At 40.9% G+C, this 18,912-nt stretch overlaps 3 protein-coding genes across 3 annotated transcripts; all 3 read left to right on the top strand.

Annotated features, from left to right (window-relative positions):
- Positions 1 to 426: 426 nt before the first annotated feature.
- npvf (neuropeptide VF precursor) lies at positions 427 to 1,981 on the top strand. The gene is given in 4 exon segments (XM_073462798.1): positions 427 to 588; positions 1,225 to 1,561; positions 1,564 to 1,591; positions 1,912 to 1,981. Coding segments are annotated over 4 exon segments (597 nt in total).
- Positions 1,982 to 5,538: 3,557 nt separating this feature from the next.
- On the top strand, positions 5,539 to 8,179 carry LOC140993824 (cytochrome c iso-1/iso-2-like). The gene is made up of 3 exons (XM_073463374.1): positions 5,539 to 5,622; positions 6,143 to 6,320; positions 7,688 to 8,179. Exons 2-3 carry the CDS (start codon positions 6,152 to 6,154, stop codon positions 7,831 to 7,833), a joined length of 315 nt encoding a protein of 104 aa, XP_073319475.1. The 5' UTR covers positions 5,539 to 5,622; positions 6,143 to 6,151; the 3' UTR covers positions 7,834 to 8,179.
- A 2,351-nt stretch (positions 8,180 to 10,530) lies between these two features.
- LOC140993976 (uncharacterized) lies at positions 10,531 to 17,970 on the top strand. Its single transcript, XM_073463534.1, has 17 exons — positions 10,531 to 10,637; positions 10,690 to 10,831; positions 10,912 to 11,031; positions 11,447 to 11,491; positions 11,595 to 11,621; positions 13,482 to 13,553; positions 13,658 to 13,720; positions 13,853 to 13,879; positions 13,971 to 14,015; positions 14,363 to 14,398; positions 14,470 to 14,550; positions 14,964 to 15,060; positions 15,316 to 15,455; positions 15,543 to 15,662; positions 16,000 to 16,129; positions 16,617 to 16,719; positions 17,901 to 17,970. The coding sequence occupies exons 1-17, from the start codon at positions 10,531 to 10,533 to the stop codon at positions 17,968 to 17,970; spliced, it is 1,425 nt and encodes a 474-aa protein (XP_073319635.1).
- Positions 17,971 to 18,912: the final 942 nt, after the last annotated feature.

The raw sequence follows: 18,912 nt of genomic DNA, 5'->3' as shown, positions 1-18,912 counted from the left end.
ATTCATCGAACAAGTGGCAGCTAAATAAGATGGATTAGAGACTGCAAAACATCAATTTGTGTAACTGCTTCTTTCAGTGTTTTCAGTGCTGCTTGTCCTGTTTATTGTCCATCAGTCCATTAAAACATCCTCCTACTCTTCTTATGTTCATCCTTTGACAAAAAAGGCCAACTGGATCATTCAGCAGTCCAATTAGGACATTCTTTCCTTTTCAAATATATTCTTCAGAGCTGATTACTTGGCAGGAATTTACTTCGTTTAAATGAGGCTGTGGCTGGGGGTATATATGTATATGTGTGTGTGTGTGCGTGTGTGCATCACATGCAACAGGTGACGTATGTATTCAGGGGTCTTTAATAGCAGCAGGAAATTAGATGTAGGCCTATCGCGTTGCTGTCCTGAGAGAAAGTGTCTCCTGCTGCTAACATGTTGACCATAGTGTTTCTGTCAACAATCCTGATGCTCTGGGTGTTCAGTGGGGCAGAGGCATCTGACTTGCAGGTCTCTGGGAAATCAATCCACAGTGATAAAAGTTTGAGCGGCAATGATGGAAGACACAGTGTGAGGAAGCAGCTACACTCTTACCAGGTAAGAGCCGGACACAGATTTGTCTTATTAGGTTTTCCTTTACAGCTGAAAAGATTAGTCAGTTCAGCAATTTTTCTATCAAACAATTAGAAAAATCTCGGATTCTAACTTTTTAAAGTGAGAATTTGTAGCATTTTTGGTCATCTATGATATTATATGGTATATTTTGTAGTTTTGGGCTGCTGACTGAATTAAACAAGCAATCTGAAAATGTTGTCTGAGCTATAGGATGTTGTAGGATGCTTTTTGACAAAACAATTCATCGATGATGAAAATATTCATTAACTGCAGCCCCATTTTCCTTGTGTTATGTACGACATGACAAGATATTAAAGTATAATTAACATCTTTTTACTGTAAGGTATTTTGATAGCGTTTGACTATTTTCTATGCTGTCTTTGTCCAACCGCCTGTCTAAAAATATAAATGTTGCCATCACAATCATTTTCTATCATATAAGGCAAAGAAAATATACAATTCCTTACATTTAAGAAGAAGATGGAACCAGCAAGTGTTTCACATTTTTGCTTGAGAAATGACAAAAACAGATTGTGAAACTATAGTTGATGATTTATCACACATGAACATATTCTTTGATTTTAATCAATCTGGACTACAACATGTTTTTGTTTTCAGACAAAAAGTGCGATCCGCAGGAGTTTGGATCTCGAGAGCTTAAAAGTGCAAATGAGCCCCACCAGCAGCAGCAAATTCAGCCGCCCGACCATCATCAAGCTCTTCCCGCCCACTCCCCCACCAATCCACATGCACGCCAACATGCCCATGCGCTTCGGCAGGGACAGTGATGATGATGACGAGAGGGCCCCAAATTCGAGCCCTAATATGCCTCAGAGGTTTGGAAGAGCTTGGGAGGTGTTTGAAATATGTGCTGAGTGCCCTGGTGTCATAGAGGCACTGCAGCCGCCTCCGAGACCTTGGAGGAGGAGTCTGTACTGGAGCCTTCTGAGGACTCTGACCAGTTAGTGAACACTGGATTGCAATGGTAGGAAAGTCTTTTTAATAATAATTTAAATGAATTTTATTTCTAAAAAGGATGCCATAACTCTCAGAGATGGATGTTATCGGTGTTATTTTGTCTGTACAGTAAGAAAATGTATTGGCACACATTTGTCTTCAGGGTCACAGCGGGCTTGAGCCTGTCCCGTCATGCATTAGGTGAAAAATAAAATCACCTCAATAAAATCGACAAGGTTGTTATCCTCAGCATCTGAGCCCCTTATTTTCAGTTAACTTTAACATCCTTACATGTCTATGAGTTTTTAAAAATCTGAATAACACTCACTATGTATTCTCTCCCCGCAGGGCTGAAGATTTTGACTTTACAACCAGCTCAGAAGAGTTGGAGATGCAAGAAAAAACCTTTACAGGGTGAAAACGAATCCCAAACAATGATAATAAAAGTTTTCAAGCGAGTGGTTTGGGTTTTATTTTGCTTTATTATTGAGTCCTGCATATTTTCATCATGAGAACACTTATGTTTTTAAATCTTAATGGTCAAGTGTGGATGATTTAAGTTATTTGGGGGCATAAATGGAATTCAATATTCATAACCATGTTTAAATTAGTTTATAGTCACCTGAACATAAGAATTGTTGTGTTTTCGTTACCTTAGAATGAGCCTTTTATATCAGAGGGAGCACGTCCTCTTTCCCAGAGTCTGCCATGTTCCTACGGTAGCCCAAAACAGACAAACTAAACACTGGCTCAAGACAGGGCTCTTCATGTTTTTTGCATTTTTAGCAGCCATTGTATAGGGAGGGTGACACGAGGGGTGTTCAGTTGTTTGCAATCTGCAACCTCAGCACTGGATGCAACTAAATCCTACAAACTGGACCTTTAAGACATTTAAGACACCTCATATGGGCGAACAGTGTCTGAATGAGGGCTCTCCTTCTTGAAATGCCAAAAGGACCAGAGAGTAATTGAATGCAAAATAAACATTTTATTTTCCATTTAAAAGACATTTAAAAATAAGATGCTTTGAATTTAGTTTTAAAGGTCAATCCCACAAAAAAGTGTTATTTATGTTCAATGAACTAATTGTTTGGATTGGATTCTGTTTTTAAATCAAGCAGGCTGCAGATATAGATGACGACTGAACATGACAGTGAGGCTTACTTATATTGTTGTGTCTTTTGAATTGTGTGAATTAAAGCTACACATAACAAGCCTACGGAAGATCACCTTAAAATACTCTGCAAGAAATATAAGAAAATATGCTACAGTCAGCAAACATAATCTTAACAATGATCACAAAGTACAATCATGTATGCAATTCTTCATTAATATTAGTGTGTGCTGGATGGATCTCATCCCACCATCTGCTGTAACTGCTGTAGAAGACACCATGACATGTAAGTAGTCACACTGACGTAGATATATACTGACCTTTGCATAGACTCTCTCAGTGCAGTGATTGGTCACTAGAGGGAGACAAACACCAATTCATGGTCTCCACAGACAAAATAGTTCCCAAATGAACACAGAAGGTACAAACAATAGGATTCAGGTTTAAATCATAACTCTTCAAATGACCAAAGGGAAGGAGAAAAAAAATATGTTATTGGATTTGTCCCCTATATTTGTACCTTCATACCAGTGAGAGGTAAATAAAGGTGTCACCTATCTCTGTGCCATGTTCCCGTCCATCCACTGTCCGCATGATTCAGAGTCTGGAGTGAAGCTTAGATCCATCACGGGCTGCTGGACTGGACACGAACACAAAAACAAGCCTTATTCAGGTTCAGTCACAGTGATCTCTATAAGGTAAGAGGAGAGATGAAGAACTATGTTCAATGACAGCGAATACATCATGATAAATAAATGTTACCTTATTGTCACATTACTATGTTCCTAAATATTAAAGGCCTATTGCGTTTACAAATTAAAAAGTAAAATCATCTGTCATCTCATGATCCCTTGCATTTATTTCACTAGGTGGATATTTACATATTAATTATGTTTATGTACAATCCACATAATGACTGAGCTTGGGAAAGAAACAAACTGCAGTGACAGTACCTAGAACTTTAAAAGTAGCCATATCACAGTGTAGAAATACTCATTTATAAGTAGTCCTGCAGTCCGAATTTTACTTCAGTAAAACTACAAAAGTATCAGTATCACATATACTCAAATTACCAAAAGTAAAAGTACTCCATATGAAGAATGGAACATTTCAGAATAATGTATTTATGGTATTGGAATAAAAGTTATTGTGTACATCACTTTAATACTGATGCTGCTATTGGTGGATTAATTCATACACTGCTGGGTACAGCTTCTGAATATCACTATCATAAATGTAGTGGAATAAAAAGTACAATACTTTTACCTCTGAATTGTCACAGAATAGAAGTATAAAGTGGCTTAAAATAGAAATAATCAAGTACAAGTACCTCGAAATGGTTCTTAAGTTCAGATGTACACCACATTTTGTGTTATTAGAACACGTGCTGCTTATCAAGTATACCAAAATCCCTTCATGACATATTTTGAGTCCATGCTCTTCTATGACAAAATGACTGAATCTAATCTGCTCTTGTAGACCTTGTTCACAGAAGACACTTGTCAGGGCAAGAAGAGCACCGGGTCAGTTAAAACCATTAATAATGGCTGCATTCCTGTTTGATGTGTCACTTGTCAAGCCCTGGTATTATGCAGGATGGCTTATTATGACACATAATAGAGCAGAGGCATCGTTCGTCATAGCACCTGTGCTTTCTACTCATTACAGCAGACTTGTTATAGACTTATCACAGGTGTTACCTCCAGCATTAACGATGGCTCTATTCTCCTCCAGTGTCCCAGTATGTAATGACAGAAGTGAGCCAGCATGAACAATAATACCATGACTCTGAAACTGAAGCAGCTAAATGTAATTCAGCCATTGTTACTGTATTCTGTATTTCCTATTTTACTACTGTGATATAAATGTGTCCCACATAAATGGAGCATGCTCAGCTTATGTCCTCATCAGGGTTACAGCAGTATACCAGTTTAACAACAGTGTTGTGAAAAGTGTCAAGTCAAACTGAGTAAAAGTAAAGATACCATGTTAAAATATTACTTCTGTAAAAGTGAAAGACTTAAAGTATCTGCTGTTAAATGTACTTAGGTATCAAAAGTAGTTTTCTAGTAATAGCCTAAATGTACTTAAGTATCATAAATACAAGTGCAAGTAAATTATTGGCTACATATATTTACATACATTTATATATTGTATACTATGGGTTAACGGATTATCGATTAACGGATCTGATATTCAGCATTTCTGTGATTAGTGGAATCAGAGGAATCTGATTGATGATAAAATACATAATTTAAAAATGTGCTGCTTTGGTTCTGATGCAGCGTGCAATCTTCAAAGTTGCTAGTTGGCTAACTTAGATTATAAAATAAATGTAGTGAGTAAAAAAGTAAAATACTTTTCCATTTTGTTTATACTGCTTTCTATTATAATAATGCATTTTCATTAACCTAATGAAATCAGTCTTTTCAATATGACAGTGTAGGTGTAAACCATGTACTATCCTGTCACGGTCCTAAACAAGGGGAAGATGGGGTGAGCGTTGAGGGGTTCAAAGGTTGTGGGAGAAGAGGACACGGTCACACACTAGCACAAGGCACATCTTGATATAATCCTGCTAATGACACATCTTAACTTGCCTGTACAGTGTCAATGAGCGTTTTCCACAGCAGCTACAGCAGTAACTGTATTCCCATGCATTGTACACATACCTCACCTGCCGCTGGAAGCTGATGGGTGTGTCCCACATACCTTCCTGTGTCGTCTTCACTCAGTTTCGCAATCATGTTTAATCACATCTTATTTAACTCGAGTAAGCCGCTCCCATCTGAAATTTGAGTCCTTTTCCTCAGTGGTTCAATTCCGGTCGTGTTCATTACATAGCTTGTTTACAACTAGAGACGAGCAGAAACCTCGAAGCATCGAGGAAAAACACGAAACTAAGAAGTTTGACGAAAAGGGAGGGGAAACGTTTGTCCCTGAAGGTACGTGAACTACACATTGCCTGCAGGTAAAAGCGGGAAAGTGTTTTTGTTTATCAGCGTTGTTTGTCGTGTTTTCACAAGAGGAAGGTACCATGTTGTCTGTGTTTCATTAGCCTCTGTAATACACTGTTTACCTATTTTACTGTTTTATCACGCAGTATTATGTTTTATCTGTGTCGACATTTTCAATAGTGACAGCAGGATACCTATTTTTTAGGTCACAGCTAACTTTTTAATTCAAGCTAGTCGGTGTTTAGCTTCAGCTTCGCACCACTAACACACTTTTAGGTCCGTTTTTGTTTTGTTTTTCAAACCTACAAGTTTAGCTTGTTGTCATGTTCAATGACTTAGCAGCAATCCGGAAGTTTGAGGGCAACTTGTGTGCCCTGGGCTACATTATGTCAGAAATCCCTTTGGTCTCACTGGTGTTTTTCCACTCTTCATGTGTAACTACAGATTAATATCGTTTGGCTGACTGTAACACACACACACTGATAACCATCTCTTCCTCTCCACCCAGCTGCTGGTCATGGGGGACATCAAGAAAGGGAAGAAGGTGTTTGTCCAGAAATGTTCTCAGTGTCACACGGTGGATGAGGGGGGACGCCACAAGACCGGACCCAACCTGTGGGGTCTGTTTGGGAGGAAGACTGGACAGGCACCTGGCTTCTCCTATACACAGGCCAACATCGATAAAGGTATAGATCAGTGTGGGGAGGATCTTACAGCACACCTCAGAGAAACTGACTGCCTGATTTTCTAGATTACTGTCCATGCATGCATCAACTACAGAAACTGATCAAGATGCAACCAAAGTACCAGGCAAATTAAGGCAAATGAGAAACACAGGAGAGCACATGTGCAGCCTGGATGTATCCTCTCTTGTGTCCTGAATTAATATTGAGATCAAATCATGCTTCAGATAAATTATGCAATATATGATTCCTCCTGGTGTCATCACTGGTAGAGAGGTGCAACGATCAGCCACATCTCAGGATATGTAGGTGTCGTTTTGCACCGTGGTAACCTCTAGTGCATCGCCAGCCTACTCTGGATTAGTTTTTAAAGCAGTTAACAGATAAAAGTTTGATCATCCAGCATTCAGTAGTGTCTCATGATTTATTTCATGGCCAAAATGCAATTAGCATGGCAGCATGAAATGCCCGAGGAAAGGTTTTTACTTGCTGTCTAGGGAGAATGGAGATCCCAAAAGCACAATATAATAATGTAATGTATGATCCTAGTTTCAGTTGTATTAAGGACTGTAAATAAGAATAATTTTTATTGTCCATTCTTCTGGCAACTATTTTCACGATTAATTGATTAAATGTTTAATCTATAATATGTCCAAAACCCAAAGACTCTTCATTTACCATCATAAATGACAAAGAAAATCAGCAAATGCTATATTTAAGAAGATAGACAGAAACATTCATCAATTCTTAAAGACATAACGTAGGAATTCTGCATGAAAATGTCGAAACGACTTGAACTTTGTTATATATTTTATTGAGTTGTGTACATATGTTATCCCAAATTTTTCCAACAATGGCCAAACCCAGAGAAATCCGTAACTTTATTCAAGGTTTCATGGAGAACGGGGATACCAAAAGCAGTTTTTCTGATGCTATGACACTGTATGATTCAAGTTTCAGTATCCAGTTGTTTTCCCTTCACATCCCCAAAAATCCACACCCTTCTTATTAATTCATAAAGATTTCCACTCAGAATTTTCTGGTTTTACAACACAGAATTACCTACTGTCTTTCCTTCCTACCCTGAATGCAACATGTTCATGTTCATCTGAACTTTTAGGCATGTGCAACAATTGTTTCACAGTCACTGCCATAAAGCTGAAAAGCAGCTTGGTCCTTGCATTTTCTGTCAGAGCAGCAGGTCTGAACAGGCAGCACAGCTCTGACTCTGAGCTCTGCTCTAGCATGAGTCAATAAAACCTAAACACAGTTAACAGATGTGTGAGAATGCAGATTTGTCGTGAGATAATGTTCACACATTTTTTTTTCAAACCTCTAACATGTGTTTATTGTTTGTGTTTGTTTTTTAGGCATCATATGGAGTGAGGAAACTCTGGATGTATACCTTAAAAACCCTAAGAAGTACATTCCTGGTACCAAGATGATCTTTAGTGGGATCAGAAAGAAAAAGGAAAGAGCGGATATTATAACCTATTTAAAGGACGCCACCTCCTAATAGACTGACAACACGGGACACACATACAGCTGTGGACAGAAGCAATACATCTACCAAGAATGAAAAACAGTGTGCTCTTTGTTTTCATTTCAAAGAAGTTCATCATTTACAATAGTTTTTTTAAAATGTGCATCACTGCATTGTGTTTCATTCCAGCATTGCTGCCACCCTGTGTTGTGTGTAGGAGACTGTTTTTAATTATCATATGAGTCAGCCTTCGACACCGCTCAGTCAAGGCTTCTTAAAGGGGCAGCCACGCTTTTGGGTTTTCTAAAAAGAGTTGTTTACTAAAAAATGTTCCTTCTGCTTGCACAGAAACTTTGCATTTATGCCACTTTAGCTCTTACCGCACTGTTGATTACCTCTTAAGGTTTCTATTATATTGTGTTTACTACTACTGTTCTGAGTCTCTCTCTGTTTATAGGTTTTCTTTTACAGTCCTAGAATGGGGAGATTTTGAAAAATGCATTTAATGGTGCTGGAGTGTCTCCTCAGTTTTTTCCTCTGTTTTTAAGCTATTTGGAGTAATGTCTTTGATTGTTATAAAGATGCACTTTAAAATGAGTATGTTTTGTATTCATAAGGCAAGTGTGGTCACAGAGATTTGTCATTTTTTTTAAGTAAAACTGATTTTTTAAAGTATAATTTACAATTCTTAAAGTTTGCTAAGTGCTTACATTTGGGTAACATCATATGCCATTTACTGAGTTATAATAGTGTACTATTTATACTTTTATACTGTTATTTCTTTTCTAAACAATACATTGACCTTGACTTGAGTAAACGGATGTGCAAATAAAAAAAAAACTTGTTCCATTCTTTCCAGTGTGTTTTTATCGTCTCCTTCCACTTGTATTCATTTTGTATAGTTAGTTCGTTCAGCACTTTACTGTCTGTAATGTCTTTGGCTTCACCATGTTAACACAATACAGGAAAGGAGGCCCAGCATCAGGAACATGATTCGAAGAGATAACAGAATACAAATTGTTCAGCTGATATTGGAATAAATAGTATTAAATTCAAAACAAATGCGGAACAGAAGTATTTGTACTAGTGGTCTCAAACTTCTGGACCCTTCATGTCGCTGTTTGACACCTTGGCTGTTTTTTCTCAGTTTTCACTCCAACACTAAGATGCCATCCTCACCATACTTTTGCGTTGAGTGTCAAAAATCATGCTGGGATAACATGAGTCATCAGGTTTTGCACAGACTTGCTGAGTCCATGCCAGGTATTCTGAAGTGTTATATTAGTTTCAGTATTCAAAACAAATGCACAGTAGAAGTATTGTTATCACTGGTCTCAGACTTTTGGGCTTTTGGTTTGCATCCGTGTCAGGTATTCTGAAATGATCTGTTAATGCCATTCATTCATTCATTCATTCATTCATTCATTCATTCATTCATTCATTTGTATTGGGGGAGAAATAGTATTACATTCAAACAAATACAAAAAACAGAAGTATGTTTTACTCGTGGTCTCCTTACCTTACAGTATATATCTGCATATCTGCATATTTCTTGGTTTATGTCTGACACAGTTATGTACGAATACAGAATATTTATTTTACTTTGATTTCTTCTATGAACTAAAACATCCAGCAGAGGGCGCCATTTCACTGCTGAGAGCGCACCAGAAACGTGTCAAACCTAGTATAAGCACGCTGACTTAAAATACCAGTGCCACCCTGTTATCCATCCAGCTGGACCGACGTCGATCCAGATGACACAACAGTTAATGAGCTTCTGATCCAGAGACCCGCTGGGACCGAGCTGCCACCGCTGCGCTGCTTCCACTCAGTGGCCTCTGCTGGGAGAGAAAAAAGGTCCTCCCTCCTCAATTGTGTTGGTATTGACCGGCGCAGGGAAAGAAGCGGGTCGATAAGTGGATCAGATTTATTAGCGGTCCAGATTGGCTACGGCACGCCAGATGTCAGAGGAGCCACAGTGTGTGGGACCGACTGCACACCGCGCATTTCATTTAGGTTAGAGGAGCCAGACAGCGTGTCTACAAGTGCGGCGTGATCTCAAGTGGAAGGTAAGAAGGATCCTGTGCATTACAGATGACATCCCATCCATTCACGCTCCTGCATCATTAGGACATTAAAGCATGCTGCACGTTTAAGTAGATATGAATCAGAAGGGGAAATGTTGAATTGAAGCAGGTGCAGCACATTTTTTTTTCTGCAAAACACACGTGTGATCAACACGAGATCATAATTTTTTGTGAGACTCCTCACATCTTCTTCATGCATCCACTGTCACTGACCAGCTGAATGCATGTGGCCATACTGGAGATGTTTGTGTGCGGGAAACCGTGACAGCCTTACTATTGTTGACTTCTGTCATGAAGGGGGGTCAGAAGTCATAATAAGCCTGAGCGGCAGGTCTAATTCTGGCACATGTTTGAGGGAGGGGGTTGGTGCACGGCTGGAAATACAGCGGTGGCTGCATCTGCTGCAGTGTTGAGCTGCAACAAGTTTATTATGCTGTGAGGAGAGAGAGAGATCAGATGGTGACACCATCTAGAGGGAGTAAGGGAAAGTGACAGCTGCCAGGATGTGCATTAAGCTCAGACAGCAAAAATAAAGTGTGTGTGTGTGTGTGTGTGTGTGTGTGTGTGTGTGTGTGTGTGTGTGTGTGTGTGTGTGTGTGTGCATTGTATTGTAGGGACAGTAAAGCAAAGCAGCACCAGCAGGATGGACCTGGTCAAGATTGCAGTGTCTTTCCACCTTCTTCTGTGTCCTGCTTGGGTCCAATCCCGTCACACCTCCATGGACAGCTTCCTCTCAGGGCGCTCAGGTAAGTCGTGTAAGACTGGCTGTTAGATAACACACCTGCTGCCTGTAGACTGTCAGCGATACATCCTGTTTCTCTGTCTTCCTCTCAGCTTTCAGGTTGCTGGGTGAGCCGTTGAGCTTTGAACCCTGCTGCCTCATGTCACCGCCTCCGCCGCCGCTCTTCCCTCCGCCGCCTCAGCTGTGGAAGAGGGGCAGCCCTGTAGGTGTTCGCAAACACACACTCACACCTCCTTTACACACATATGTGTGCTGATTTAATCTCTCTTCTCTTGATTGAAGGACGGTGAGAGCCTCTTGGAGCCAAGTGTCTTTGGAGGAGGAGAACAGGAAGTAAAGAAACCTGTGACACCTGGGTGTTCACCTGGACCTCCAGGACCTTCAGGTCCCCAGGGCCCAGAGGTAAAGCCCTTCTTTCAGGGTTGAAAACCTCCCATTCATGGCAACTTTGCAATATGATTAAATGACAGTGCTGTAATATTGTGACAATACTGGAATGTTTTACTTGGATACAGTACCTTGAAAAATATTGAGATTTGATACCATGTTTGATACCACGGGGAAAAAGTTGTAGTGGAAAGATAAAAAACGCTGCTGGTACTGGTGAGCCGATTTAAGTATTGAAACCATTTAAAATATTCTAAATTGATATGTATCGATACTTCCTGCCTGCTGTAGCTATTCTAAGACAGCAGCTATATCGTTAAACAAGCATGGAAATGAAACAAAATGACCTTTTTAGTATTGATTTTCCTACAAATGTACCATGCTCTATTAGAGTATGTGAGCTGGATATAAACTCGGTGTCATTTCTCAGGGTCCTAGTGGATTACCCGGCATAAGAGGACCAAAAGGGGAGAAGGTTTGTGTTTTGTAGTTTTATCAGTCTTGAAGTATTTGTGCGTGTGTCCTTGTGTGCTCTAACGAGTGCTACATCTCCTCTCCCCTCATTTGTCCTCCTCCAGGGAGAAATTGGACGTCCGGGGTCAAAGGTGAGCCGCTCCTCCCCTCCTGCGTGTCTCGTTCCCTCGCTCATCTCTCTCTGGTCCATCTCGCATGTCCTTGGAAATAATGGGATCTGGAAATCTCTCTCTCTGCCTCCGTTGTCCCCTCTATGCATCCTCAATCTCTGTGATGTGATTTGTCTGTCGATGTGCTCAGAATACCCTCTGCAGCTGCTAAATGGGTCATGCTGCATTAGTCTCAGTAGCCGCTTTAACCACGTATAAGTTTGATCACATCCCTGGATGACTCCCGTCATCCTCCCGCTCCTCACCTCTCTATCATCCCCCCTTTTCTTTCCTTCTCCTCTGCGTCTTCCTCCTCTCTCCCCTCCTTTCCTTGGCCTGGCTCCATTAGCCCTCGTACTGGACTCCAGTCCTGCTGATCCAGGCTCTCCAGCACTCCACTTCTGCACTTTAATCTCCCTAAGTGCTTTTGCTCTCCGTGATAAATCACTTCACACAGCAGCAGCAGGTCCGCGGTGTCTCTGCAGGCTGCTGCTTTAATGACAGGCAGCTAAATGAGGGCACACTGCTAGCATGGCAGCAGCTCTGGGGTACTCATCCAGGTGTTACAGAGATATGAGACTGTTGTGTAATATAGTTGGCTCTCATGCTTGGAGGGAACTGGCGATAGAGTAAGATCAATTAAGCCTTTATTCCTGTCCACTAATTAGCAAATCTCAGTGGTATTGTTAAGGCTTTGCACGCTAGGTTTTGTCCTCTGTCATGTCCTGTTAGGAAATCATAGGAGGTCATTTTGGCTTGCTTATTTATTTCTGACCCTTATTTAAAGCTGGTTAGTCCTTATGAACATCAGTAGGGGAAAAAAGGTCATGAAAGAAGCATCTTAACTAGGGCTCTCCGATGTAGTTAAAAAAATCACATTGTGTTATTGGAAATGATTGTTTTTGCATCACAATTTTCATTTTCACAGAAAAAACTATTAAAATAATGAAGTTTTCTTACATCTGGAGAACAGCATTTGTAGGGCAGGGTACTACAGTACAACAAGACTTCATTATGATGCTGTTTTGTCATAAATTTGAGCTTTATCAAAAATGTGCAGGATATTGCACTTAGCCATATTGCAATTAACTGTGCAGCCCTAATCTTAGCAAACAAAGTGCTGCAGATCAGCAGCAGATATAGCGCAGTACAAAATCACAAATCAGCTCAATGACATTCTGGGAAATATGCTTATTTGCTTTCTTCTTAAGAGTGAGATGAGAAGATCGATATCAGGAGAAGTTGGCAGGCTGCCAGTGGAGGCTTCATGTAGTCACTACACCCGGCCAAGAAATAGTCCAGCACACACACCCCTGTAAAACCACAAATTGTCATTTTTACACTTCACTTGTTGTACAGATTAAACAAATAAGATGCAATGTGTTAAATAGCTCATTTAAGAGGTGATGATGGGAGATTTTGTTACATTTCGATGAAGCCAGGCGAGCTGTTTGCGATTGTTTTCAGGATTTATGCAAAGTTTCTCATTAGCACATCACTGTAGTCGCTCCTGTTTCCTCCTGTCGCTCTGACCCACTGATCTCACCCAGCAGAGAAAACTGTCACCACCAACACACCCTCGTGTCAGGTTAGCTGTGTTCAGCTTGAAACGAGTGAAGACAGCTAACTATACTGTGGAGGCTACACTAAGAAAACGCAAATAACTCTATGTGATTGAAAGAAACCCACTTACAGCGGCCTGCAGAAAAAATTATTATTATTATTTTGTTGAAGATCATCATTCAAACAGAAATTGAGTTGGTCGCAATACCCTGCATGCAATTCAAAGCACCGACTTCTAGTTTTGACATCTCTTTTGCACTGGTGTTTGTGTTTATGTAGGGTCGGACAGGAGCTCCAGGCCTCCCAGGGAAACAAGGAGCACCAGGATGGCCTGGTCCAGAGGGACCCAAGGTAAGTCTCGTCCACATACTCGAGTGATGAACACATTTTATAGTACAGTGGTCTCCTTACAGGTTTTACACAAGTGTACATGGCATATGTATGGTTTTTTTTAGGGTGAGAAGGGGGATCCAGGGCTCATGGGCTTACCAGGACTGAGGGGACCACCCGGGACAAAGGTTAATCACAAATTCACAACATCATACACACAGTTATTTATATGTTGGTAAAGAAAATAACTCGTTCAGTCTTTCTTTGACTGGATAACTGTACTTTTGTCATATCTGCTGTTATATTCCTCATCCTTCCAGGGTTTGCCTGGTTACAAAGGAGAGAAGGTAAGTTGTTTTTCACCGTGCACATGTCAGCTACTACAAAACTATTACATCCTTCTCTTAATGTTTCCCTCTGTTTTCTGTTTTTTAAAAGGGGACTCGTGGTGACTCCGGAGCAGCAGGACCAAAAGGCGATAAGGTTGGTGGAAAAATACAATTTCCTTTTATTGCAGATCATTAAATTGTTTCTGGAAAATGTTGCCTTGTGTTACACTGTACAGCCCATTTATGCTTGACTTTGCCTCCCGCTGTGTTATAATGGAATAATCATTTCATTAGGCAGTGAAAATCTCTAAAACAATTATTGGTTAGAATCCAAAGTGCTTCATGACTTGAAACATTTTCTTTCGGGTCCCTGCGTTTCAAGCTCTCTTGAGCCCTCTATCTCAGACACAGATTAAATGAACATTAAAACATTTTATGAGTGCCTGCTCTGCTGACTTAATGGCTTTTCACACATTAAGCTCTCGTTTTGACTCTTTTTAGGGTTCCATCGGTTTGCCTGGGATGCTTGGGCAGAAGGTAAGAATGATTCAATAATGAGCACATTAAGATTATGATTTAAACTGATTATGCATCAACTCCTCTCCCAGGGTGAGCAGGGACCAAAGGGAGAGCAAGGAGTCTCAGGGAAGAGAGGACCGACTGGACGGCCTGGGAAGAGAGGCAAACAGGTGACGAAAGCGAGGACGGATGATGCACATGTGCACAGTGTGTGTGAGACGCATGTTGGCGGTGAATATTCCACACATTTCAAACATCCTGGTGTGATGCACTGACACTCTGCTCTGTCCTCTCACAGGCTAATTCAGTCACTCAAGTTTTACTTCCAGCTCTAAGTATAGACTTCCTGAGGGGCTGTAGGGTCTTAGATCTTCTAGTCTACACATTTATATATGCACACACACACACACACACACACACACACACACACACTCACACACACACATTTCCCCCATCAACTAGATTATCACAGCTGTGCACAAGTGGCAGTTGCATGTAGGTCACCTTCAGCGTATGTGTGTATGTGTGTGTGTGTGAGAGAGAGAGTATTTTCTAATATTGGGTTGTTGCCTGGTTTGTACAGGGCACAAAGGGCCACTCCGGAGCACCAGGAGTCATGGGCCCCCCAGGACCCCAAGGTCCTAATGGCCATCCCGGGCCACCTGGACCACCTGCCTCAGGTACAGTAGTGTACCTCACACACTCATACACTAATCTACAATAAATTACAGTTTATAATGTAATTACATTGTAATGAAGTAGAGCTGCAAAGAATGATTATTTTCATGATTTATCGTTTAGTCTATGAAATGTCAACAAATTGTGAAAAATGCTCATCAAAGCAAATTAATTGACATTTTTGCTTGAAAAATAATTAATAATTAATGCGATAAATCGATAACCAAAATACTTGGCGATTCATTTTCTTTTTCCAGGTCTCTATCTGGTAGGAGAAAAGGGAGAGAAGGGTGTTCCAGGTCCACCAGGCCGCTGCGACTGTGACTCCAGTCTTGGAACAAACAATGCTCCTTATGGGAGCTACACACAGCGGGGCGGCTCGGATAAAGTCCCTGCAGTAAGACCCCGCTCACATAAAACCATCCAAACTGAATCTGTTTTCATACTGAATCAATTATTTCTCATCCGCTTTCAATGTGTGTAGATATTTGTGGTGAACAGTGAGGAGGAGATGGAGGGTCTACATCTGGATAACGCGATAGCATTCAGGAAGGATCAGAGGGCGCTCTACTTCAGAGATAAAGATGGATGGAAGCCTATACAGGTAATGACTTACAATGACCAATGCTGTAAGTTTTTAAAGTGTATCATAATATGTAATTGATAATTGATCATTTACAGCTCACAACTATGCGTATAATCTAAAACCGGGCAACAGTTGAAACATTGGTTTTGACCTCAAAAACAGTAGTTTTTGTCAATCTCTCAAGTCAAGGTCAACTTACTAGCTTCCCTCAGTCTTCCTCGATGGATGGAGTTTGCTCAGTTGTCTTCAGTGGGAAAGGGTTTAATTGGCATTCACTCCCAGGTCAAACGACTCCGTAAGATTTCTCATTGCCTGAAATGTCAAGTTATGTTTTGTTTTCTCTCAACTTGTCCAGCCCTTCCAGCCGTTCCAGTCCACGGAGAAAGTCCCAGATAGGGTTGGTGTGTGCGGGGACGGAAAGGTGCAGGCCCAGCACGGAGAGGAGTGTGACGATGGAAACCAGATTGTCACTGATGCTTGTCTCAGTGAGTTACATGCAACTCTCGCTCATTTGATTGCCTTAAAAACCCCTTATTCACAGATTATCTGTATCAATTGAGGTAAAACCTAGAAGTGAGACTTTTCTCAGAATACAAAGCAACTTAGGCTTCCTGCTACACAAACACCAGCATGCTGTCCCATACCCAGCTGTTCACGAGACACCCTGCAGCGCCTAAATACAGGACACCACAGAGCCTAAACCCCACATGACAGGGGATAAAAGCAGTAGGCACGGTGAAACCTTTCCTTGATCTTTCATTAATCTCGCCCTCTCTTTTCCTGCCATCCTCTCACGTCTCTCTCCTTCTCTGTTCAATTTAATTAGCAGGAAAATGCTGTACTGGCATCTCAGAAACACACAGGAGTGCCAAAGCAGTTAGTAACGTCATCTCTCTCCCTTCCTTCCCTCCCTCGCTCTCTCCTAACTCCTCCACTACCTTCCCCTCATCCCCCTTTTCTTCGTCGCTTCAGACTGTAAGTGGGCCTACTGTGGAGATGGCTACCGACATGAGGGCATGGAGGAGTGTGATGGAAAGGACTTTGGTTATCAGACCTGCAAATCCTATCTTCCTGGGTAAGTTCACTGACAAGGTTCGGAGTGCAGACACAACACATGTCATTCGTTTGGGTACAACTTGCTTCTCTTCTCTTGAGATCTTCAATGCCAAGTTTGCGCAATGAGAGTTGCTTTTTAATCAGCAGTACATTTATACTGCATCCGTCTAGGGATTTTAAAGGTCACTTGAATGAACTACTGTACTTTTACTGTGATGTCACTGAAACCATTCGGAGATGATGGTGCATTATACTGGCACTGGTAACTGTTCAGTGTTTTATGTGCTGAAATCAGACAACACTGCATACTTTGTACTCACGCTTAAAATATTGCTCAACACACCGGTACCTACCTCTCTTAGCCGTGCAGCTAGCAGTCCGGACTGGGAGCTTGGAAGTGTTTACAGCGCTTGCACAGGAGCTTTGGACTGGATGAAGCTGGCTAGTACATACACATCATAACATAACTGTTATTCCTTCACATTCTGTTGATATTGTTGGTGATGTTTTGAATGTTTTCAAGTAAAACTGTACCTTGCACCTTTAAAGTGTTTGTAAACTCACTTTTACCTTTGGAAAAGAGCCAGGCTAGATGTTACCCCCTGCTTCAAGTATTTATGCTAAGCTAGGCTAATTGACTCCTTGCTCTAGCTCCATGCTTAAAATATCAAACCAATCCCAATGTTTGTTTGCAATAACTTCCGGGTAGAAAACCCCTGTGTGTGTGTACATCTCATGTGTGTTACCGTATGGTTGTTCTGGTTCCTCAAAAACACTAGCAAAGCAACACAGTACATAAAATAAGCAGAAATGTCAGATAGGTTGGATCACTGTTATTAACTATATATCTTTAAATGTTACAGATGCAGCTGAAAAATACAACAGAAATAAGTTTGCCAATTTTTACATATCTCCATGATGCAAATCAGCTGCTAGTTGTCTAGTCAGAAGTGACTGTTGTTGTTAGCACGACGTCACAGTGATTCGGTCTGTAGATGTGAGGGTGGAAAATCTTCATAAGTGTCTGCAAGAAAGCAAATTAGTGTATTTCCTCAAATGTTGAGCTATTCCTTTAATAAAGAGCACATTGTGGAAATGTGGAGGTGTGCTGTATGACATGAGCAGGTACTGAGTGTAAATATAAGTTTACTCTTAGTGTGCTTGTAATAAAGAAAGAGTAATTCTCTGTGTCTTCTGCAGGTCCTTTGGGCAGCTCAGATGCACCGACTCTTGCCTCATTGATTCCACTGGTTGCAAGTATTTCACCTGAACTGGAAAGTGAAAAAAAAAATGGCCAGGATGCAACTTTGCAACTTTCCTCCTTCTGATTGCGGGGATTACACTTCAAATTTCTACTGAAGTCTCACCCCTTTAAAAATAACTGATGGACTGAAGAGAGAGTACTGAAGGGAAGCTCTTGTACCTGCTCTGAGCCATGGAAAGTCATGGGAGTCAGCTCTGAATGGACTATCTCTCCTGGAGGTTTGAGTCTTTTATTGGCCTCAGGGAGCAGCTTCCTGTTACTGTCACTCCATCGGCTGCAGCACTGTTATGAACACTGGTGATGGTGGGGAACATTTAATGATTGTATCATATGAAATACTGTAGTTGTGTATGACTTGCTGACTGTTGATGCAGAAATAAGCTATGTTCTAAACTTTTGTAATGACAGAGAAAAAAAAAGCCTTTTACAAAGAGGCAATGACAGTATTTAAAGTATTTGTACTGTAGTATGCAAATCAGGGGTGTTTAAATGTGTTTATTCCTGTGCCATGTATTGCAAAAACATGTATTTATGAAGTGCAATGCTGTGATATTGCATGTAAATGTGTGCCAGTGCACAGCAGACCGCTTTAACTAGTGCTGTTAATGTACCAGCAAAAGTGTGGCCCTCTTGAAGTGAATGTTCAAATACCTGACAGGAGGAAAATGAATGTCATACTGCAACAACAGCGAGAAAAACAACACCTGTGATTATCGCAGCAGCATGAAGAAACTGCTCACAATTAATGCAGCAATATGCGATTAGAGGTTAATCTCCTGCATGTCTGTAAATTAAATAAAACACTGTACACTAATAAAGATCAGGCCTTCACTTCACACAGTCCTGTGTAGCTGATGCTGAAGGAAGCAGAGGCAGTGGGCGGGGTTTATGAGCAAAAAGCAACCAATCAGAGAACGACTTCCTGCAACAACATGCATGATGAAACTG

The sequence above is a fragment of the Pagrus major genome, chromosome 3, assembly GCF_040436345.1.
Source record: "Pagrus major chromosome 3, Pma_NU_1.0".
Lineage (NCBI taxonomy): Eukaryota > Metazoa > Chordata > Actinopteri > Spariformes > Sparidae > Pagrus > Pagrus major.
Note: the sequence above shows the minus strand (reverse complement) of the source record. Positions and strands in the feature narration are given on the sequence as shown.